The sequence below is a fragment of the Portunus trituberculatus genome, chromosome 6, assembly GCF_017591435.1.
Source record: "Portunus trituberculatus isolate SZX2019 chromosome 6, ASM1759143v1, whole genome shotgun sequence".
Lineage (NCBI taxonomy): Eukaryota > Metazoa > Arthropoda > Malacostraca > Decapoda > Portunidae > Portunus > Portunus trituberculatus.
Window position 1 is genome coordinate 2,226,389 of NC_059260.1, and position 23,783 is coordinate 2,250,171.

The 23,783-nt window shown below is 47.7% G+C and overlaps 1 protein-coding gene across 1 annotated transcript in view; it reads left to right on the forward strand.

The window, feature by feature from the left end:
* LOC123518405 (AF4/FMR2 family member lilli-like) overlaps nucleotides 1–23,773 on the forward strand; it is a 39,879-nt gene extending 16,106 nt beyond the window's left edge. The window contains 19 exon segments of the mRNA XM_045279220.1: nucleotides 2,446–2,494; nucleotides 6,284–6,347; nucleotides 7,187–7,216; nucleotides 7,219–7,422; nucleotides 8,186–8,266; nucleotides 8,566–8,820; nucleotides 8,823–10,264; nucleotides 12,336–12,477; nucleotides 12,862–12,998; nucleotides 13,590–13,651; nucleotides 13,654–13,826; nucleotides 14,705–14,845; nucleotides 16,311–16,564; nucleotides 16,842–16,910; nucleotides 17,045–17,236; nucleotides 17,740–17,808; nucleotides 18,449–18,542; nucleotides 19,350–19,731; nucleotides 20,067–23,773. Coding sequence (XP_045135155.1) covers nucleotides 2,446–2,494; nucleotides 6,284–6,347; nucleotides 7,187–7,216; nucleotides 7,219–7,422; nucleotides 8,186–8,266; nucleotides 8,566–8,820; nucleotides 8,823–10,264; nucleotides 12,336–12,477; nucleotides 12,862–12,998; nucleotides 13,590–13,651; nucleotides 13,654–13,826; nucleotides 14,705–14,845; nucleotides 16,311–16,564; nucleotides 16,842–16,910; nucleotides 17,045–17,236; nucleotides 17,740–17,808; nucleotides 18,449–18,542; nucleotides 19,350–19,731; nucleotides 20,067–20,173 — 3,947 coding nt within the window. The 3' untranslated portion in view covers nucleotides 20,174–23,773.
* Nucleotides 23,774–23,783: the final 10 nt, after the last annotated feature.

Here is a 23,783-nt window from a genome sequence, read left to right on the forward strand (position 1 = left end):
GGTTGTAGGGGGCATTCCCTGTACAAAAAGTGGTGTGAGGGTATTGTGCTCACCCCTCCTCCCAGACCCAGCGGTGGCGAGGGACGGGGGACGGGGGGCGGGGGGGGGTGGAGGGCAGGTGGTGTTGAGGCCAGCGCAGGCGTGCATGTCCGCCTCCCCCCTCCCCTCTCCTCCCCGCCTCTCATCCTTTCCCTCCTGCTTCTGTGCTGCCCCTTTCCCTTTCTTCCCTACACCCCTCCTCCTCCCTCCCCACCCTCCCCTCCCCGCCGTGGTCCTCGCCGCCGCTGCTTTTCCCTTCACACCGGCGCCGCGGGACGAGCTTTGATTCAGCAGAGCGCCGCCCCGGGCCAGCCGTGCCGCCGCGACCTGCACCACCACCAGCCGTGCCTGGGCCGCCGCCTCCGGGCCGCGCCGCCCTCGCTCCGTGGCGGCAAAGACGCAGGGAACGACAGGAGAAAGTCGTGATAATCGGTGGCGGGGGGACGCCAGGCCCTCATTGATCAGGGGGTTGCCATAGCGACGCGCGAACACCCTCCCGTCCCCTTTCCCTCCCCCTCCCCTCGCCTCCTTCACCCGCCGCCACCACTCGCACGTTGCTCAGCGCGGCGCCACGCCACCACCACCACCACCACCACTGCCACCACACAGCCTCAGCTCTCCCAGCAGCGAGGCAGTCACACACGTACACGCACGCACACACACCTGACGCAGGGCGCCGCGGCGGAGTGGTGCTGAGGGACAGTGACAGTGTGGCGAGGTGCGCAGCAGGGGTCGGCGGGCCTGGCGGGGTGCGGAGCGGCTGAGAGGCTGGCGCCGTGCCGCTGTGTTGTGGTGTGAGTGCTGTGCCGTGCTGTGCCGTGCTGTGCTGGGCCGTGCTGTGCTGGTGGTGAGCGCTGTGGTGAGGGCTGAGGCTGATGTGTGACGGTCGCCGCGCCGCCAGGCAATGTGCGGCCACAGGTGTGTGCTGGGGCGCCCCCGTGTGCACATGGTCCCCCAGGGCCGCCCCGCGTGCCCTGCGTGCCCCTCAAGGCTGCTACCCGCCTGAGCGGGGCTGCCCCAGGCATGCGGATGTACCAGGGGCCCCCTCAGGCTCAGGGGAAGTCGCCCCCGCCTCCCAGTCGCACCGAGGCTTCACCACACCTGCCACAGCCCCGCAGCGCCCCCCACAGCCGTCCCGCCCCTGCCCCGCCATCACGCCCCCACCACACCCACCACAGGACTGGCCATGGCCACCACAGCCGCCACCACAGCCGCCACCACCACCGCCACCAGTGCGGCTCGTCAGGTAGGGCAGCGGACTGTGCTGCGTAATTACTTCCAGCGTGAGGGGGGCGGGAAGCCCTTGGCTCCCTGACGCGCGCCGCCGTGCGGGGGCGCGGCAAGACTTGTTGCTCTGGCGTGTCCTGGCGGCGGGACGCGGGTGGCGGGCCGCCGCCGCCGCCGTGATGGCACACTGGGCCCCGCGGTGGCGGCACATGGCGGCACGACACCACAGCGCCAGTGTTGTGTGTCTCCTTTAATAAGGCTGAAACTTGATCCGTCTTGCCGTGCCACCGTGGGGAGGGGCACGGGCCATGACCCCCCACCCCCGGTGCCACCAAGCACTGCCACCCGTGACCCCTTACCACCCCCATCCCACAACAACACCACGTACCACCACCACCACCACCATCACCACTACCTTGCTGCAGGAATGAAATTATTGAGACCCCTTCATGGGGAGGGCAGTGGGCACCAATGCGCACTGGGAGGGGGAGGAGGGCACTCACACCAACATGCCCCAACTCTCTGTGTGTGTGTGTGTGAGTGCTGTGCAGGGACACACACACTGGTGGAAATGGTGAGTGGTGCCCACCACACCAGCCAGTGACAGCCTGTTCCCACTGTGTCCCTGTATAGTGCACAGTGCAGTGTGTGTCATCCTGTCTGTCTGAGGGAGCAGCCTGCCCTGACCTGCCTCACCTCACCTCACCTCACCTTACCTTCTCATTGGGGGGGGGGGTGATGGTGACAGGGGTGGTTGGTCAGTGTGTGTCTGCCCTTCACCATGCAGGAAATAATGTTGGATGTGGCAATATTTCCCGTCTTGTACTCAATTACAACAAGATGCCACCAACACACACACACACACACACACACACACACACACACACACACACACACACACACACACACACACACACAGTACCTCCTATGAGCACACTTATTAATGTATGTTTGTATAGCCAGGTAGGATATTATCGTGTAGGCAGAAGAGATTGAAGAGTAATGTGCATTCTCCTTTATTAATTTTCTGGTGGACGGTTTCTATTTGCCGTACTGTTTTCTTATTTTTGCATGTGCATGTGTATGTGTGTGTTTGTCAGCTCATCACTGGTATGTGTGCGTATGCGTATGTGTGTGTGTATGTCAGCTGACCACATACTGACGCACATCTATTTACAGGGCGGGTGTCTGAGTCGTCTCGGTCCAAGCAGTCACAGTCGCAAGTCCTGTAAGTACCTGCTTGTGTCACTGCCCCTGCCACTTCCTCTGCTTCTGTCTCTCAACACTCCAACCACAAAAATGCCACAAGAATTCCATAAAACCCCAAAACACCAATAACACACCAAAACACCACAAAATACCTTCAAAACACCAGTGACACCACCAGTATACCACAAAAATACCAGTAACACACCAAAACACCACCAAAACACCAAATAACACAGCAAAACCACTAATACACCACAAAACACCAATATACCACAAAACACCAATAGCACACCAAAACACCACAAATACACTTCCAAAACGCCAATAACACCTCTAAACAGCTCAAAAAACACCACTAAACACCCTTTACAATAATACACTTTACCTGCTTGTGTCACTGTCTCTCCCAACTCACCTACCACCCACTGAAACACTGAAACACCACAAAAACACCAATAAAACAGCTCCAAAACACCACTAAACATCCCGTTACAATGATACACCACCTGCTTCTGTCTTTCCAAACACGCTAACCAGCAAAACACCACCAGAACACCAATAACACACCAAAACACCTCTAAACACACCAATAACCTACCAGATCACTATAAAAACACCACAAAAACACCAATAACACCCAAAACACACCAATAACACCACAAAAACACCACAAAAACCCAAAAAAACACCAGATACACCACCAAAACACCAATAACACACCAAAACACCACTAAACACCACCCTTTACAAACAACACACTTTACCTCCCCTTCCCCACCACCACCAACACACTAAAGTTATAAGCACTTCACCCTTTACAAATAACACACTTCCTGCACCATTGATAGAGGATAGAGATGAAGGATTGTCTCATTTCTTCACTGATAAAAGAAAGGATGTTTATTTATCCCTATTGACAAGGGATAGATACTGAGAGGGGGCTATCGAGTGCCTTCCTATCATGTTTAAAGAGTGGATGGGTTGGGTGTCCTCAGATAAGATGTTTGGTGTGGTTTGTTATGTCTTGTGATAAAAAAATGTGAGTTTGATGGAGGATAGATAAAGTTTTCTATCATATTTAAAGAGTTGATGGCTTGAATGCTCTCAGATAAAAGCTTTTGGTATAGTTTGGTCATTTTATCTTGCTGTGGGTTTGGTAGAAGCATAGATACTGAGAGAGAGGTTCTGAATTGCTTTCCTATCTATCATATTTAAAGAGTTATTGGCGTGAACACTCTCAGGTAAAAGCTTTTGGTATAGTTTGGTTATTCTGTCTCGCTGTGATAAGAAGTGTGGGTTCGGTAGAGGAGAGATACTGAGAGAGAGAGGTTCTGAATGCCTTCCTATCATATTTAAAGAGTTGATGGCTTGAACACTCAGGTAAAAGTTTTTGGTATAGTTTGGTTATTGTGTTTCGCTGTGATAAGAAGTGTGGGTTTGGTAGAAGCATAGATACTGAGAGGGGTTATGAAGTACTTTCCCTATCAAATTTAAAGTGTTGATGGGTTGAATGCTCTCAGATAAGGTGTTTAGTGCAGTTATCATGTCTTGTAATGAAAAGAATTGGATAAAAGTTTTGGATTAAGGATTAGTACTGAGGGGGATTGTAAAGTGTCCTGTCGTATTTAAAAAGCTGATGGATAAAATGTTTTCAGGTAAAAGTTTTTGGGATAGTTTAGTTATCCTGTCCTGTGAAGACAAAAGTATTGGACCAAAGTTTTCTCTAGCAAATGAACAGAAAAAGGAGTTTGGTTTTTCTTATTGGCTTAGAAAATGTTGCCTTGTTATCTCCTGCGAGTTTAACCCCTTCAGTACCATGACGCATTTCCATATTCATTCTGGTGACTATTTGATGATTCTATACAGCTTCAGAAACTCATTTGGGGGATTAAAATTCTTAAGACTGGCTAATTAATCTTGCGACCTCCATAGACCCTTCCTAATGTCAATAAAATGGTCTAATCATACACATATCTTAGGTAAAAATGTGTCCAAGTACTGAAGGGGTTAAAATAGTGAAGACTGTGGCCATTAGTTTTCTGACCTCCATAGACCCTTGCTAATGTCAATAAAATGGTATAGTTCTACACAAATCTCAGGGTAAAAATGTGTCTCAATATTGAAGAGGTTAAGGGCTGACATTTCCCAGTTACAAAAAAGACATCAAGTTTTCATATCTCGTGAGTGGAAAAAGGTTAGGACATTTTGATCTGATTGGCTGAAAGAACACACTGAAAGATAAAAGCTATTTTCTCACTTGCAAATTAAAACTTAAAATTACAAAGAAATACAAGAAAAAAGTTGACAAATAAATGGTGAAACAAAACCATTTTTTTTTCTTACAAATTGAAAAAGTTTGTTTCTTCAACCCACCCCACAAAAAAAAAAAAAAAAAAAAAAAAAAAGATAAATAAAAGATAAATAAATAAAAAATAAATGAAAAAAATAAATAGATAAAAGCAAAAATAGAAAATAAATGTAAAAAAAAGAGTCATTTCCTCTTATATAAATTGAACACTTAACATTTCATCTCACTAACATGACATGCACAGTGAATGAGACCCCCACACTTCATGTTATCGTTGAGTGGCACCTGTCATGTTACAAACCGCCACAGTGCCTGTCAGCGCCTCTCATGTCACCAGGAAGCTCGGAAATGCAGTGAGAGAAGGAACATGCATCTTTCATCTCACTCGTCCTGTCCGCTGTCTGAATGTCACTGAAATGTATGAGGTTTACAGGGGATTTTGTCAGCTCAGACACTCAATACTTTTAGCTGAGAAAAACCCGATTCAGGGAGTGTTAGCCAAGAAACACTCGTCTGTTCTAGTAGTGTTACGTTTGTGTCTGAATGTCATTGAAAAGTATTGCATTTACTGAAGATTTTGTCAATTTAGTCACTCAGTCAACACTTAGGCTAGAAAAACTTAATTCAGGGAGTGTTTGCCAAGAAACACTCATTAATTTAGACAGTGTTGCATTTGTGTTGAGTCCGAATGTCATCAAAAAAATGTTAAATCCACTCCTAAACTTTTTACAATTTAGTCTTTCAATGAACAGTTTAGGCAAGAAAAACTGTGATTCAGGAAGTGTTAGCCAAGAAACACTCATTTTTTTCTAGTAGTGTTGCATTTGTGTCTGAATGTCCTTGAAAAGTATTACGTTTACTGAAGATTTTGTCAATTTACTCACCCAATGAACTGGACCCAGGGAGTGTTAGCCAAGAAACACTCATCTATTCACCCCGTGTTATGTTTGTCTGAATGTCACTGAGAAGTATTGCATTTACTGAAGATTTTGTCAACTTAGTCACTCCATAAACACTTTTAGCCAGAAAAACTGTGATTCAGGAAGTGTTAGTCTGTCCACTGTAAAATGCCTCCTGGATTTCAAACACATTGTAGCTTATGGATAGCATAATTTATTTTTCTTCTTTTTTATATGCAGAAGACAAGCCAGCCAAGGGCACCAAAATAAAAATAAATAGATAAATAAAAAGGCTCACTTGAGTGCTAGTTCCCTGAAAGATTTGATGTGAATAATATTTGTTTTCTTTTGATCAACTCCTTATTGGAAAGACAGCTCACAGTTTTCCTCAAGATCTGACAACCACACATTCCCTGGCACACCATTCAGACCCAGACCAAGACCCCGACCCCGGAGCCACTTTAGAGTACACACACTGTAGTAATAACGAAATAAAAGGCACACTAGAGGCAAGATATTGTGTTGTGTTGAGTGAAGAAAACGAGGCAGGTGTTGTAATGTAGTGTGTTGAGTGAATAAAGTGAGACTCCTTGTATTGCAGGGACAACGGCAGCCACATTAATGATGAGCTGAGACTTTCCGAGGACAGCGATGAGGAGGAGCAGGTTAGTCGTGTGTGTGTGTGTGTGTGTGTGTGTGTGTGTGTGTGTGTGTGTGTTGCTTTATTCACTTAGTTTTAGAGTGTACGAGTGTGTGTATGTATGTTTTTTCAAGCGATAAGTGTATAACTGACTAAATTTTCATTAATTTTGAGAGCTTGAAGTCGAATATATTATGTACGTGAGCCTCTAAAAACGTGTGTATGTGCGTGCGTGTGTGTATATTCCCCACACACACACACACACACACACACATTCATACAGAGATGTGTAATGTACCTTTTTATGAAGTGTGTGAAAAGTGAAGGGAGAAGTGAGTATGCCATGGCGGTCACTGAATGAAAGACTGGCAGGTGTCTCCTAAAGGCCACTGTGTGCATTATGTAGCAGCCTGTCAAGTACCCCACTAAGTCTCTGCCTGGACTGACCTTCCCTAACACTTGTCTCAGAGCCACACCTGATCAATTCTGCAGCAGCCTTTCTCTGATGCTGCAGTGATTGGGTTTTTGTCTTGCAACTTGGAATTATTAACTGAACCAAAGCCAAGGAATATAAAAGAAAGGAAGGAAATGAAAAAATGAAGAAAAAAAGAAAAGGAAATAAATATCTACTTGATGTAACCTAACCTAACTCATTCTAACCTAACCTAACCTAACCTAACAAAATTTACACCTAACCTAACCTAACCAGAGATAAATTTTGCATCAGCCTCTTGAACACAATAATCCTTTTCTTTTCTTTTCTTTTTTTTTTTCTTTTTTATTACTTTTTTTTATTTTTAACAGAATTACTCCTGTCTCCATCCTTCCCGAGCCTCCCACACTGACACCTCTCTCCCCCCACAGGGTAACGGCAGCACGGGGGGCAGCACAGGTCGCACTGTAGGGTCGGGGGGAGCGTTGGCACCCCGCAGGGCCACCACCAGTCCTCCATGGGGCCGGCCTCTAACAGCATGGCCCCTCTGTCCCCAATCTCCACGAAGTCCTCCGATGAATCCTCCAGCTCTGAGGACTCCAGTGACGATTCTGAGGTGTCTTCCAATAACTCCACTGACGAGGAGCAGGTGGAGTGCTCCCCCAAGGTAAGTCCACTCCACCTCTTTATGTTAAGGTGTGACTATGTAGGATGAAAGATAATAAATAACATCATAAAGAAAGGAAGGAAAGATAATTAAATAACGTCATGAAAAAAAGGAAAGAGAAGGGAATAAGATCAGCATTAGAGGAACAATAAGGGGAATGATATCAGGGTTAGCAAATATAGACTCCCCACTTCCTGTTGTCCACATAAGAGTGACAACAGAACTTAATGAACAAAAAATAGTACTAATGTTATAGAGAAGACAGAAAGGAGTAACAATGTAGAAGGAATACAGAAGGGAATAAAATCAACGTTAGCAAATATAGACTCCTCCACCTCCACCTTTTGTTGTCCATGTAAGAGTGATGAAACATTTTTAAGCATTTGAAGCATTTTAGTATGCCTTATGTGTGTACATTTTTAAAAAGTGATAGATGATAAGAGGAAAAAATGATATATAAGTAGATAACGTAATGAAGAACATAAAAATGGAGTAGGATCAGAATTAGATGAATATTAAAGAAAGTGACATCAGGGTTAGAAAGCTAAAAAATAAGGATGAGGGTTACAAGAACTTCAAGAAGAATGAGATAAACATCAAAACATAAAAGGAAAGGATAAAGATTGGAAAACCTAGAATCATAATGATAAGGGTTACAAAGCAACATGAAGATAAATAAGAATAAGTGTTATAACGTGGTAAAGTAACACTGAGTTGCTGCATTGTACTAACGTGTGTGTGTGTGTGTGTCTCTCTCCCTCAGCACCCGGAGAACAAGTCCCAATCATGGGAGCTGAATAACTTCATTCCCATCAGGAAGACCAACTCACCCATGTCCTCTGGGGTAAGGCACTGTGTGTGTGTGTGTGTGTTCTGATGCAGCTGTGTGGCAAGGGGTGTGTTGGTGCTGTCTGGACACTGCCTGCCTGTATCCCTTTGATATATGTGTATCATGTAATACTTGTATCTCTGATATCCTTGTGTATCATGTAATACTTGTATCTCTGCCTCCTTCCCTGTGTGTGTGTGTGTGTGTGTGTGTGTGTGTGTGTGTGTGTGTGTGTGTGTGTGTGTGTGTGTGTGTGTGTCTCTCCTGTGTATGACATGCTGCACCAAGCCATGCTGACATATTGGGTACCCCAGGGTGCCAGCGCGGGGCCTCAGCGTATGGAGGAGCAGCAGCCACAGGATGCTAAGGAGCCGCTGCCGCCGCTGCCACGGGAGCACACGGAGCGCAAGGTGGCCAAGAACACGGCGGCTGTCGGCTCCCATCATGGCAGCCGGGGTGGCCAGGAGGGCCGGGGCTGGGCCAAGCAGGACAAGGCGGGGCTGTATGAGGACTCCTCCGGTGAGGAGCAGCCCCACCCCCGCCCCATCCCCAGGGTGTCTGCTGAAGTGCGCCAGACACCCAAGCATGGCCGGGACCCACCGGGCGGCCCCGCCTGCCCAAGGCCAAGCCCCCACCCACCCGCCAGTTCCAGGACAGTGACTCAGACAGTGATGCCCCACCACCCCGCAAGAGCCAGCCGGCGGCCAAGGCGGCCCCACAGGACACGGACAAGTCCCCCAAGGTGAGTGCCGCCCCGCCGCCCCGCGAGGCCCCCAAGAAGTTCCCCCGGAAGCGGTCCGACTCTAGGAAGGGCGGCCACTCAGGTGCCAAATCGGAGGGCAGCCGGGGACGGCCGCGGCGGTCCCGGGAGTTCCAGTCCCAGGAGACGGTGTACGACTCGGACAGTGACCGCTCCGTGGATGTCACCACCGCCTCGCCAGACAAGGCCTTGGGGCGTGGCACCCCCTCCCGCACCGCCTGGGATGCCTCCCGCACCATGGCCAGCCCCCTTAAGCCCCCACCGGCCAGCCCCCATGTGTCACCCCGTGTGCCACCCATGGCCAGCAAGGCCAAGCGTGCCACTGCCGCCACCACTGGGCTGAGCTCAGCGCTGGGCTCAGACTCTCCTGTCAGCAAGAGTGAGGATGAGCCAGAGTCCTTGGGCCAGACTGGCTCCCAGCGGCCTGAGGCAGCTCGGGGCAGCAGCAGCAGCAGCAGCAGCAGCAGCAGCAGTAGCAGCAGCAGCAGCAGCAGTAGCAGCAGCAGCAGCAGTGTGAGCAGCAGTGGCGGCAACAAGGGTGCACTGGTGAGCCGGGCGTTTGGTGCGGCAGCCAAGAAGGACCGGGCCAGCCGGGACCAGGAGGCAGTGGAGGTCAAGAAGAAGGCCAAGGGGGAGGTGCAACGGCCAGGGGCCGGGGCCAACAGGAGGGACAGGAGTGACAAAAGTGTGCGGGGCCGTGTCACAGCCGAGGCCAGCGTGGCAGTGGCAGCGGCGGCCCCGGCCCTGGCCCCGGCGCCATCCCCGGCCAGGCGGGCCAGCAAGTCCCCCGTAGGTAGTGCAGAGCCAAAAGTGCCCATACCACAGGTACAATTTGTGGACGGTTACCCGCGCCTCACCTGTACAATTGCCCTCAGCTTTATTGACAAAGTGCCCAAGCCTAGTGTTAGCGGTGCGCCCGGCCAGGTACAGACCGTCAAGAGTGAGGTCAAGGTGGAGGAGGAGGACGAGGAGGATGAGGAGGAGGAGGAGGAGGAGGAGGAGCGGAAGGCTGTGCTGGACAACAGGACTAAAGAGGGGAAGGGGAAGCGGAAAGCTAGTGAGCCGGGCACCAAGGCCACCGAGGACGAGTCAAAGCGGAAAATTATCTTCTCCATCTTTGGCAACGTGAAGCGGCAAGACCATGAGAGTGATGACGACAAGGTGAAGCGCGAGGTGAAGAAGGAGGAGGAGGAGAGTGAGGAGGAGCGCGGCGGTCGCTCCTCCTCCCTGCGGCCCACTGCCACCATCAAGCAGTAAGTAACCCACACACACACACACACACACACACCCAAACACCCAAACACCATGTTTCTGTAAAGGTCCCAGCTAGTCAACAGTCCCCAGTCACCAGTCAGCCCCATTATATATAAAGATCCCAGTTAGTCCCGTCACCAGTCACCAGCCAGCCTGTTCTCTGTAAAGGTCCCAGCTAGTCACCAGTCCCCAGTCACCAGTCACCAGTCAGGCAGCCCCCACCTCACTGGAAGGCCCTAATTTGGAAGCCATTGAGTGTGATGGGCGATTTAAATATTCACTCGATTTTTGGCAATTTTCTTCATTTTTTAGTGTATTTATTGATGTTTTTCACCTTTTGAGTGACTAGGGGGGTGAAAAATAGACTTGTTGCTTTATTTCATTTGTTTTGATTGGTTTAGTTGGAATATTAGTAGTTTGTGGGTTTTATTTATTTATTTTTTTCTATTTTTATTTATTTTTTGTTTAATTTTAGTTTTTCCGTTTATTTTGGAGTATTTAGTTTGTGTGCTTAATTTATATATTTGTATTTATTTATATATTTTTATTATTTTTATTTATTTATTTTGAGTGATGGGGATTAAAATTTTACACATTTTTTTTTCTTTTTTCTTTTAGCTCCAATATTTATTTAAAATTTTTGTTTATTTTGGGTTACGAAATTGAGTTTTTTTTTTTATTAATCTAGCCAGAATAGTTATAGTTTTTCATTTCTCAATTGTTTTTGTTTTGTTTTTGTTTTGTTTTGTTTAATTTCAAATATTTGTGAATTTGTTTTCTATTTATTTATTTATTTCTTGGTTTGGTTTAGTTTAAAAAATTTGTGTTTTTATTTGTTACAGTCCCAGTTTTTCATTCATTCATTCATTGTTTTTTGCTTTTTATAGTTCCAAGTTATTTATTTATTCATTCACTCATGCATTCATTCATTCATTTATTCATTAATTTATTTATAATGGTTGTTAGTTAAGGGTAAAACAATTGTATGGTTGCCGGAACACTTCATTCATTTCTTTGTGTTTTAGGATTCTTTTTCAGTGTTCCTTGTTATTGTCACCGTTGTCTCAGTTATACTCTTCTTTATCCTTTATTTTATTTCACTTCTATCTTTATTCATCTCTATTCATTTGGTTCTTACGCATTTATTTAGCAGTTCAAATTTTCTCGTTTGTGAGTGAAAAGCAAGAAAGGTTTAGCAGTTTTATGAATTCAGCAGGTTTCTTAAATTGTAGGTTAAGGGAACAGATCAATACTCTCTCTCTCTCTCTCTCTCTCTCTCTCTCTCTCTCTCTCTCTCTCTCTCTCTCTCTCTCTCTCTCTCTCTCTCTCTCTCTCTCTCTCTCTCTCTCTCTCTCTCTCGTTAGGATGAAAACATAATACACTGGAATCATGAATTTGGAACTATCTTGCATAAAACATGAGTGATTTATTGCTGTGTGTGTGTGTGTGTGTGTGTGTGTGTGTGTGTGTGTGTGTGTGTAGCGGTGGTGATGTGTCGGGGGTGATTCATGTATTGCCGTCTTTGTGGGTATAGTGTCAGAGAGAGAGAGAGAGAGAGATGGGCTATGATGAGAATATATCGATTTGTTTTCATAATTTAGAACTTTTAAAGAATACTAGTAACATTTCAAGCATAGTAAACCCAGCCCAATCTAACCTAACCTAACCTAACTTAATATAACATAACAAAACATAAAAATTTTTAAGACTAACTAACAGAAGGTGAAAAAAAATACACCTTTATTTCAATACACCTTATACCCACAAAGTCTTCACCACACCAAACCTAACCTAACCTAACATATTTCAAGACTAACTATAACTAACAGAAGATTGAAGAAAATACCAATATATTTTAACACTTCACTTTATACACACACACACACACACACACATCTCCTGAAAGTCTTCACCTAACCTAACCTAACTTCACCTCACCTAGCCTAACCTAACCTAACCTAACCTAACCCAACCTAACTCACCTCACCTCACCTCACCTCACCTCACCTAACCTAACCTAACCTAACCTAACCTAACTAGAACAAGCCTAACGTAATGTGTGTGTTGCAGGGAGCCAGGGGAAGCCACACCAGCGAGACAGTCAGTCCTAGCCAGCCCACGGTCGCCAGTCTCGGACACCTCAATCTCCCGCCAGCACCGTAAGAAGAAACAGGAGAGAGCGTCACCTGCCAGGGATAGGAAACGACCAAAGGTAAGGACAGGGAGGAGGAGGAGGACAGGGAGGACAGGAGGAGGAATGGAAGAAGGAGGAGGACTTGTTGGGGTGTGTTTGTGTAAAAGTGCTTGGGTGTGTGTGTGATAGGGATGGTGTGTGGTGTTGAGGGTGTTTGTGTGTGGTGGTCATGGTGGTGTGTGGTAGTGTGTGTGGAGATATTGAGGGTGTTTGTTTGTCTGGTGTGTGGTATTGAGTGTGTGTGTGTGTGTGTGTGTGTGTGTGTGTGTGTGTGTGTGTGTGTGTGTGTGCATCTGGTGATAGAGATAATATTGCAGTGAGTGTGTGTGTGTGTCAGTTTACAAGTAAGGAATCAGTGTTGTGTTGTGTCCATCAATGCATCAATCACCCCTACTCTTGCAGAAGGGGAGTGACCGCCACCCTCAGGAGAGCTTGGGCCTTCCTGGTGGCAGCAGCAGTACAGAGGGTCGGGGGAGGCGGGATGGCAGCGTGGAGAGTGAGAAGTGGTCCAGGAAACGAGCGCATGACCGGGACAGCAGGTGGGTGTGGCGCTGACTGTGGTGGTGGTGGTGGTGGTAACTGACTGTCTAGAGCTGAGTGTGGCATTGTACTCTTAACCCCTTCAGTACTGGGACAAAATTTTGCCTTATGATTTGTGTACTATTAGATAATTTATGAAGGTCAGGATATTAATGGCCACTGTCTTCACTATTTTAACCCCTTCAGTACTGGGACACATTTTTACCTTGAGATTTGTGTACAATTAAATAATTTTATTGACATCAGTAAGGATCTATGGAGGTCAGAAGATTAATAGCCATAGTCTTCATATTTTAAACCCTTCAGTACTGGGACATATATTTTACCTAACAATTTGTGTACAATTAGACCATTTTATTGACATTAGAGAGGGTCTATAGAGGCCAAAAGAATAATGTCCAGGGTCTTTACTATTCTAACCCCAGCATTTGTTTCTGAAGCTGCATAAAATCACCAAATAGTAACCAGAATGAATATGAAAACACATCCTGGTACTGGAGAGATTAATGGCCACTGGTATATATGTATCAACAATTAATATTTAGTGGCCACCTGTAACTACTCCACTATCATCCTCACCACTTCCTCAGTCTGGAGAGCACTCGGAGCAACTCTCGTGCGAACAGTGAGTGCGGGGAGAACCACAGTAAAAACCAAGGATGTGCAAGAGTCTGGGCACACCTGACGCCATGGCCAGCAGCCCCTCCAGCTCCAGGGCGGCCAGCCAACGCTCAGCAGACGACACACACCACAGCTGGCCGCAGGAGAAGGATGATCCCACTCTGAAGCACCCACAGCGACCCCAGCATTCTCAGCAATCTAGTCAGGTGAGGCTGTGGTGGTGTGGTGTTGCTGTGGTGGTATGCTGAGGTGATGTGGTGTGGTGATGTGGTGTGGTGGTGTCTTGTGTTGTGGTGGTCATCTCGTCCCAGAATCTTGTCGTAATGTGAGTGTTCGCCTTCAAATTTTCTGGGTGTTGGTATGTCTAATGTCTCTGTATGGTGGAATTCTGGGTAATTTGAAGGAGCAAGGTGTGGTGTGGTGTGGTGTGGTAGTGTGGTGTTCATCTCATCCCAGTATCTTGTCTTAGTTTGAGTGTTCAGTCTTCAAGTTTTCTGAGTGTTCGGTCTTCAAGTTTCCTGAGTGTTTCGGTCTTTAAGTTTCCTGAGTGTTCGGTCTTCAAACTTTCTGAGTGTTGGTCTTCAAGTTTTCTGAGTGTTCAGTCTTTAAGTTTTCTGAGTGTTTGGTTTTCAAGTTTTCTGGGTGTCTCTGTGGGATGTGGTGGTGTGGTTGCTGCAATACCCACAGCACTGTCTCCTGGCTTGGCGTGGTGGTGGTGGGTGGGTGTTGCTGGCTTTGGGACTGGCTTAACTTATGCCCATATTTAGAAACGTCTTGCTCTCTCACCACAGCAATTTTCCAAGGCCACACAGATGACTAGCTGGGTTTTCAAGACAGTTTCTCCTTAACCCAGAAATCTTGCCAATCCTTCACCAGAACCATAGAAATGCCCTTAAAAACACAAGTACCTTCAATTGGAGCCTTTGGAAAGTAGTGATGGGGAGAGAGCAAAGCGTTTCAGAATATGGGCCTTAGATGGACAGATGTGTGGGTGAGGTGTAGCAGTGGTGTAGCGGTGGTGTAGCAGGTGGTGTTGACAGTGTAGGCGGGCCATGGAATGACAGCTGCCTCCCTCCACCTCCAGTATTCCCACAAGGGCTTCAATGGAGTGGCGGAGGAGTCAGCGCTGAATCACCAGGAGGCGGAGTACAGTGAGGAGGCGGACACCAGCGCCACCCCTTCTGGTCCGCGCTCAACCGCCACCCACCCGCGGCTGTGTGGCAAGGTGGGCTGCACGGCAGGTGGCACCAGGCTGTGTCGAGGCCCTTTACTTGCTTGCTGCTTGCTCTGCCCACCATTGCACTGTTCCCTTGCCTGTCAATTTGCGTGTTGTGTTGTTTTGTGTTGTAGAGTTTTGTTATGCTTCTTTGATAAGTGTTGTGTTGGAAGCTGATTTTGTGTCTGTTAGTGCCTTGCTATGCTTGTTTTTCTGGTAAGTGTTCTGTTTTCAAGGTAGATTTCTGTCCATAGAGCTTTGATTTTCTTGTTTTTCTGCTAAATGTTGTGTTTTTCAGGGTAGTTTTGTGTCTAGAGCCTTGTTATGCTTCTTCTCTGGTAAGTGTTATGTTTGAAGCTGGTTTTGTGTCTTAGATCCTTGATATGCTTGTTTTTCTAGTAAATGTCATGTTTGAGGCAAGTTTTATGTCTGTTTTAGCTTTATATGCTTCTTATCTAGTAAATGTCGTGTTTGAGGCTAATTTTATGTCTGTTAAAACCTTGATATGTTTGTTTTTCTGCTAAATGTTGTGTTTGAAGCTGATTTTGTTATCTTAGAGCCTTGACATGCTTATTTTTCTGTTAAATATTGTTTTACAGGCTAGATTTCTGCATGTAGAGCTTTGATTTTGCTTGTTTTCTACTAAATGTTGTGTCTGTCTAGATTTGTTGTCTTAGAGCCTTGTTATGCTTGTTCCTCTGCCGATTATTGTGTTTCTGGCTAAATCATCAACACAATTTTGTTTCTCAGTATATATTTGTATTGGTAAAGCCTTGTTCTCTGCGTAGTGTTGTTTTCCAGGCCAGGTGTGTATGTAGAGCCCTGTTAAGCTTGCTCTACTACCAAGGTCCTTAACCCCTTCAGTACTGGGACACATTTGTACCTTGACATTTGTGTACCATTAGACCATTTTATTGACATTAGGAAGGGTCTATGGAGGGCAGAAGATGAATGGCCACAGTCTTCACTATTTTAATCCCCCACATGAGTTGCTGAATCTGTAGAAAATCACCAAATAGTCACCAAAATGAATATGGAAACACGTCATGGTACTGAAGGGATTAACTGTTCTTTTCTGTAGCTTATCCATCACTGGAATTGTTTGAGTCAGTCTGTTGTTCCGTCACTGAAAGTATTATGTTCTGCAGGCTAGACTTGTCCTGAGAGAGCTGTGACGTGTACACTGGTCTGATATAACTTGCTTCTTCTTGTACTTCTCTTGCTCTTACTCTCTCTTGTGTAATTAGCAGTAATGTTCCTCACTTGTAACATTTTCTCTCCTCCCTCCAGTGTGTGTGTTTGTCAGTTTGTGTTGTATTCATTGTATTTGGCCTCACTGACTTGTGTATCTGTTTGTTAGTCAGCTTGTGTTTCTAGTTTTATTTCACACCTTCATTCTGTAAATCAATGAGTCACTTCTCAAATATATCATACAGTCACACCACACCTAACCACTACCCCTTCCTCCCCCCAGGACAAGGCAGATGAGAGTGGCAGCACCCCATGTGGCGACAGCAGCGGCTACACCACATCCCGGCCGGTTTCTGAGCACGAGTCCCGAGTGAGCTGCAGGTCGGGGGAGGCGGCGGCCAAGGTGCCAGAGTCGTCAGAGGCACCGTGGTACCCTGGGAACTTAGCGGCACCACACGGGCAGCGGTTACCAGGTCCAAGCACCACCCCCAACACCGCCACCACCACCCTTCCTCCCTCCAGACCAGCAGGGGACCAGTAAGTGTTGTTGTGTTACTGGGTGTTATTGGGTGTTATCTTGGGTGTTCCTGGTTCCGCTGGGTGTTAACTATACACTAGAGATGGTCAGGTGCTTACTAATACTCCTGCAAGTCACTACTAAGGGTGTGGTGTTAGTGGTGGTGTGCTGAGGTGTGGTGTAGCAGGGTGTGTGTTGGCATGTCAGTGAGTGGTGCAGGGTAGAGCAGGACAGGGCAGGGTGGGGCAGGCATGTTGGGACACCAGGCTGTAATATAACAAGTATGCTTCTTTGCAGGACATTATTGCATGGACACTATGCAAACCAACAAGACCGACCGTTTACCAGAATACCAGAAATAAACAGGTAAATCTAACTGAAGGAGCCAGCCAGTCACGTAGCTCTGAAATCCCTCATGATCACCCCTTAGTCAATATGTGCTAAAGAAAACACACACACGTGACGCAAACTTAACGCAAACACCTTCTGTCGCCCCCCAGGGATTACAACTGCTACCTGAACCGCGCCAAGCAGCTGAAACACATAGCGGACGAGGAGACGGACCGGTCCATGCAGGCTATGAAGTACCTGGAGGCTGCTCTGTACTTCATCTTGAGCGGCAAAGCGATGGAGACAGACCACGATGCCTCGGCCTCACTCACCATGTACAAGGACACTCTCCGTTTCATCAAGTGAGTGTGGGAAGGAGGGGTGGAATTTAGGTGTGTGTGTGTAGTGTTGCGAGAGAAGCTGTGATGATTTGAGTTTGGGAAAGAGACAATTGAGTGTTTATTTGCTTGTGTGTTTGTGTAGTGTTGGATGGGAGAGAAGCTGTGATGATTTGAGTGTGTGAAAGACAGAATGTGTGTGTGTGTGTGTGTGTGTGTGTGTAATGCGCCAGGGGAAGATTTTGTGATAATTTGAGTGTTGCGGAGAGGTAGAATGAAATATTTGAGTGCAAGGGAGACTAGAAGTGAAGAATTGAGTGCTGAGAGAGAGAACGAGTGATGAATTGAGTGTGTGTGTGTGTGTGTGTGTGTGTGTGTGTGTGTGTGTGTGTGTGTGTGTGTGTGTGTGGTGCCAATTGCTAGAATACAAACATTACACATTCACCTTTATGTATGTTGATTGTCGTTAAAATTGAAGGTGGATATTGATGTGAAGTAGTAATAATGCTTGTCGTCTTCCTCCTCAGATGGGTCTCCTCCGTATTTAGGAGAGAAAACCAGGAGGGGTCCATTAATGCTAAGTTGGCTGTTATAAGGTTAGTAATGTTCTCTCACTCTCTCTCTCTCTCTCTCTCTCTCACTCTCACTCTCACTCTCTCATAACTTTAGTGTCAATGATCCACAAACTTTAGCTGTAACTTGCAAATAATGTGTCCTCTCCTTAGTAACACATTGTCCCCCTCATCCTGGTGTGTATCTTTATATAGTACCTCTTGTTTACTCATGTGTTTGTGTCTCCACTCTATGCATTATGTGTATGTATATGGCACAAGATCACCAGTTGTGGAAATCAGTCATCGCACGTCCAATCGGAAAGTGCGGATGTTAAATGGTGATGATGATGGTGTATTTTGTATTCCCTTTGTATTGTCTATTCATCTGCCTGTTTATATATTACTCAATTTTTTTCTTTTTTTATTATGTAATGGGGAAAAAATGGCCAAGGGTTACAGAAAGAGTAAAGAAAAACGGCCCATTTTGTTGTTTTGGTACAGTTTAATTCGAAAGGTGTGTTTTTACTGGGCATAGGGTTTCTTCTCTCTCTTTCTTTTCTTTTCTTCTCTCTCTCTTTTTTTCTTGTTTATGTGGTGTGTGTGTGTGTGTGTGTGTGTTTGTTTTGGTACAGTGTGTTTTGTAATGGTTTAGAGTTAATGTGTGTGTGTGCGTTTGTTTCAGTTTGCGGTGCCAGAGTCTGCTGTCACTCAAGATCTATCAAATGTGTCGGTTTGAGCACAAAGACACACAGAGGCAGCTACACAAGTACTTCCAGGTGAGATGCTGCCTCCCCTGCACCTCTCCACCCCCCTCTCCCCCACCATGTACTGTGCCCCTCACTCACTCCTTCTTTCCTTTATTATCTTCTTTTCTTTCCTTTCCTACCTTTACTTTCCTCTCCTCTCCTCTCCTCTCCTCTCCTCTCCTCTCCTCTTCTCTTCTCTCCTTTTCTTTTCTTTTCTTTTCCTTTCCTTTCCTTTCCTTTCCTTTCCTTTCCTTTCCTTTCCTTTCCTTTCCTTTCCTTTCCTTTCCTTCCTTCCCTTCCCTTCCCTTCCCTTCCCTTCCCTTCCCTTTTTCTTTCTTTCTTTCTTTCTTTCTTTCTTTTTCTTTCTTCCTTCCTTCCTTCCTTCCTTCCTTGTTCTTCCTTTCACAATTTAATTTCCATGTTTTTCCTTTCCTACCCTTTTCTTTCCCTTTTTCCTTTTTCCTTTTTATTCATTCTCTTTCCTTTCTTTTTGCCACCTCAGTTCTTCCTTCTTTCCTCTTTCTTTCCCTCCCTATTCCTTCCATACCCCTCCATAGTGCTTAATTTTCAGGCCCTCATTTATTTCCATGGCTCGCTTCATTAACTATCTGAGCGTCTTATGTGTTTAGTGTTCCCTCCTGTCTGTTCGGAGCCACTTGTGTCTTGTGTGTGGCTCACTGAACCCCTGCCATCCCTGCTGAGTCATTGAGAGGCTTGAAGGCATTAAGACAGGTGGAGGCAAAGGCTTGTGTGATACAGGGACAGCCATGTGTAGGTCCGATGGCTTCCCACACCAACCCTTGTGTTCATGTGTACTCACCATCATTGTGTCTCCAGAACTTTAGCAAGTCTGGGAACATTGAGACCAGCGGAGGCAATGGGCAGCAGTGGGGGGGCCAGCGGGGGGCAGGCTCCCCTTCACACCCCTCCCAGACCCCCTCCCCTGCTGGGTCGGTGGGCTCTGAGGGGTCCCAGTCCTCGGGCTACACCACCAGCACAGAGGGGCGCTCCAAGGCCGGTGCATCTGCGCCTCCAGTGGGCCACACCCCGCCCCACCCACAGCCGCCCCAGGGTGCCCACGCCTCAGTGTCGATGGTGTCGGTGCCGGTCAACATCCACACACTCATCATGAAGCAGAATTGCCTGTCCAGCCACCTGGCATCTGCACACGACATGTGGATGGAGGCCGACGAGTATGTCTCAAAAAACAACATCAAAGGTGAGCTGGTGGTGGTGGTGGTGGGGTGATGGTGGTGGTGTGAGTCTCCAGACAGTTGTAATGTTTGTAGAGGAAGTAGCAGCCTTAGTCCAGACAGTAGCAGGCTTGAGGCTTCAGTGAGTAGTGAGTAGTGAGGATGGTTGGTGCATCCTGTGATTGGCTGACAGTTTCACTCCTGAAGGTGACAGCTGTTGATGTCTTGGCAGATGAGGATTTAGCTGTGAGGCAAAACAAAACAGGGGCAGTGAATACAACACCATGACTTACTTGCCAGCACAGGATCACAGCACCGGGCACAGCCACAGAGCATTGCCTCATGACACTTCCCCTTTCAGATTTCTTTGATAAGTTGGACGACCAGGCGAGCCCCCTCACGCTGCACTCCTCCCTGCCGGAGCTGGTCATGTATGTGAAGTGTGGCCTGCACCGCATCAGGGCCTAGCCGCCGCCCCTCCCCTGGCTGCTGCTCCCCTCTCCCCAGCACTGGGAGGATGGGGGGTGGGGTGGGGTGGCACGCCGGCCCCATGCCTTGTTAGCGGAGAAGTGAGCGCCGCCGCCGTCGCTGCTGCCGTTGTGGCGGGGCGGGGCGGGGCGGCCTCCCTGCTGGATCCAGATACTCAAGGAAGAACTCTCATTAGTTACAGTAGTGTAGTGCAATCAGACGGTGTCAAGTTATTGTGGGTTGTTCCCAGGCCTCGGTGCGGCGAGGGACGCGGCGCCGAGGGTCTGCGGCGTGCGTTGCGTGACGTGCAGAGCGGGGGCCCAAGATCCCGAACGTTTGGCTTCCTTGTGTGACAACTGTGATGCCTTATCATTAAATTTAGTTACGAATGGTTTTATACAGATAGTCGACATTTTTTTTATTTTTCTTTTGTTATACTTCCCACCCAAAATGTACAAATTTGCTGAGAGGTCCATAAGTGTGAAGACATTGCCTTGTGTGCTGTGTGGAGCACACTCCAGCCGCCAGCCAGCCAGCCAGCCAGCCAGCAAGCAGACCACCGCTGCGGCCTCCCTCCCAAGTGGCCCTGGGCAGTGCTGGCCACCGATATGGGGAGCGGGGTCAGGATGCCCCGGCCGGCCCCATGCCTGCTGCCCCGGGCCCAGCGCCGCGGTGCGTGGGCTGGGCTGGATGCCAGTTCTCAACAGATACCTCTAAACATTTTGTAGCGGAGGCACGGCAGCAGTGGCAGGTGTGGCAGGCCCAGGGCAGCGCCACGGTGGCGGTGGCGGTGGTGCGGACGTGAGGGCCGGCCGGGGGTGGTGTGCCGGCCTCCCTCCCTGCCTGCCTCGGTGACCTTCTTGGCAACTCAATATTGTGGCATGTACTGAGCACACACTCCCTGCCAGATGTATATTTTTGTACATATATTGAAATTTGATAATGGTACAGACCATGCTGATGATGATGATGATGTTACTGATATAGTACTTTGTACTGGGCTTTAATTCCCGTGGAAACCCTGAACTTTTGTAACTAACAAAAGTTGATAATTTGAATGGCAATGTTTTTGATTATTTTGTCCCCTGGGGCAATATTGTTAAGTATACTTAATTTTATCGATGCTCATATGCTCGTTATAGATGATATAAAGTTGATATTTGTACTTGTAGACTTAAAACTCTATCGAACCAGGAATGCATTAAATTATTTTCTCGTCACAAACCTGATGGGAGTCGCTCCCACGCCGACAAAAAGCCGTCACGCTTTGTTTCCGTGGTTGTCTCCGACTGGCCAGACTCCGGCAGCCCTGGACCCCGGCCCGGCCCAGCCTGGCCCGGCCTGGCGACCGTCCGGCAGCTGGTTCACTACAAGTACGTCGGTGGCCGTGCGTCACCTGGTCTCTGTGATGACCGCCGCAACACAACACATGTCCTGGTCTTCTGCCTTGTCACTTCCTCATCATATCACAAGAGTATTGTTCATTTGTTGCATAACGTTTCATCTCATTACATCCACACGGTGAGCTTCTGTAGCTTCTGTTAGCGCCGCCGCCTCGGCCCGCCCCTCATTGGCGTATTCTCATTTTGTTGCCGAGGATGCCCCGCCGCCGCACCCTACTGCCGCTGCTGCTTGCAAGGGCAACAGCAGCGGCGGCAGTGGTGACAGGTGGCAGTGGGGCGCCTCGCCGGGGACACAAGCTGCTCCTGTCCTGTCACCGTTCCGTCTTCCCAGGAAGCTGAGGCACCGGGGACTCTCTCTCCGCCTGTGTTGTGTTGTTTTCCTTCCTTCCTTCCTTCCTTCCTTCCTTCCTTCCTTCCTTCCTTCCTTCCTTCTCTCCATCCTTCCTTCCTTCCTTCCTTCCTTCCTTCCTTCCTTCCTTCCTTCCATCCTTCCCTCCCTCCCTCCATCCCTCCCTGTTTTCATTGGCAAAGCCAAAGCTGGTTTATATAATCTGAGAAGTCTGTTTGTTCACTGGTTCTTCTCCACTCCTAAAGTTGAACCTTTGAGTTCAGTATTGTTTGTAAATTTATTTATTTATTTAAAAAGTGTTAGCATTCAATATTTTATTTAATAATATACTGAAATGTTGGTGCAGGTAGACATTGTGTCCTTGGTGAAACAGGGTACTGCTGGGGTGGCCAGGCCGGGGTGCCGGGCCTGGCCGGGTGGTGGTGGTGGTGGTGGTGGTGGTGGTGGAGGAGGAGGTGGTGGTGGTGGAATTGGTGGAGGCAGTGGGGGTGATGGTGGTGGAGGGCAACCAGCCAGTGTGGTGGCTGCCTGACTCACCAGTATTAACACACACACACACACACACACACACACACACACACACACACACACACACACACACACACACATTGGGAGCTTACTGATGCACAAAGTGAAACAAACATCACAACACATTACCTGAAAAACACTAGAAAAACACACACACACACACACACACACACACACACACACACACACACACACACACACACACACACACACACACACACACACACACACACACACACTGCCACCTCTCACTGCCAAGCCTAGAGTATATGTGAGCTTGTTTTGTTTTGAGCATTGTAATGTGTACAATGTGTGGTGTAGCCTTGAGCCTTTGTATTGGTGGTGTGAGAAGTGTTACAAAGCGCTGGAACCTGAGTGACTTTGGGTATGGTGTTATTATACAGTGGTGATGATGAGACATGATGCATTTTCTGAGTCTGCCAAAGGTGAACAATAACAGAAATACGAAGATGAGTTTTGATTTTCTTTTCTTGGCTTCCTCCTCCTTGTGTTAGTCAGTGAGTCAGTCTGTCGGTCAGTTTCTCAGTCAGTCAGTCAGTCAGTCTGTCAGTTTCGTGTTTCCACCTTCCTCTGTGGCCAAGACCAGCTGTCACTGTCTTGAAGTGTTTGAGTACAAGGACAAGTCTGAACGGCAAAGGAAGTGAAGAGTGACGGCGAAGGAGGTCGCTCAAGGGAGACACGTTGATCTTGGACTGAGAGAGTGAAGTACGTTCTTTATGTCCAAGAAGGAAGGTTAACAACATAGCAGGTACAGTCCAGCAACACCACACACCCCAGCCTTCCCCAGCACCTCAGGGGGTGGGTAGGGAAAGGAGCCTCACCCACTCCCTCACCCCACACCCCCACCACCATCTGTGCTCCCCCACCACTCCTCCTAGACATATCCAGCAGCCAGGGAGCCGCCACAGCCCCACATGTTCCTCTGCACCGGCCATCCACATCCCGTCATCCACATCCCTCCCTCGCATACTGTGGCACACTCGGGCTACCGCCGTGGTGGGGCTGCGGCGGGCGTGTCAGCCACACCCGCCGCACACCTGCACCACCACCACCTCTTACAGAAAGTGTCCTTCCTATAATCCATACTCTCTGACCTTATTTATTATGACTTAAGTAGTGGTTATCATTTCCGTGTTTTTTGGGCACCTTTTGTTGAGGAACCCGAAAGCTGTACAAAAGGACAGTCTTATTTCAAATCTATGCCAAGATTGTATCTACAATAAGTAAATGAATAATAACACATGCACAGTTTGCTGTTTTACAGATATATCATGTAAATAATAAAGTATTTCTTATGTTTCCTGTCTTT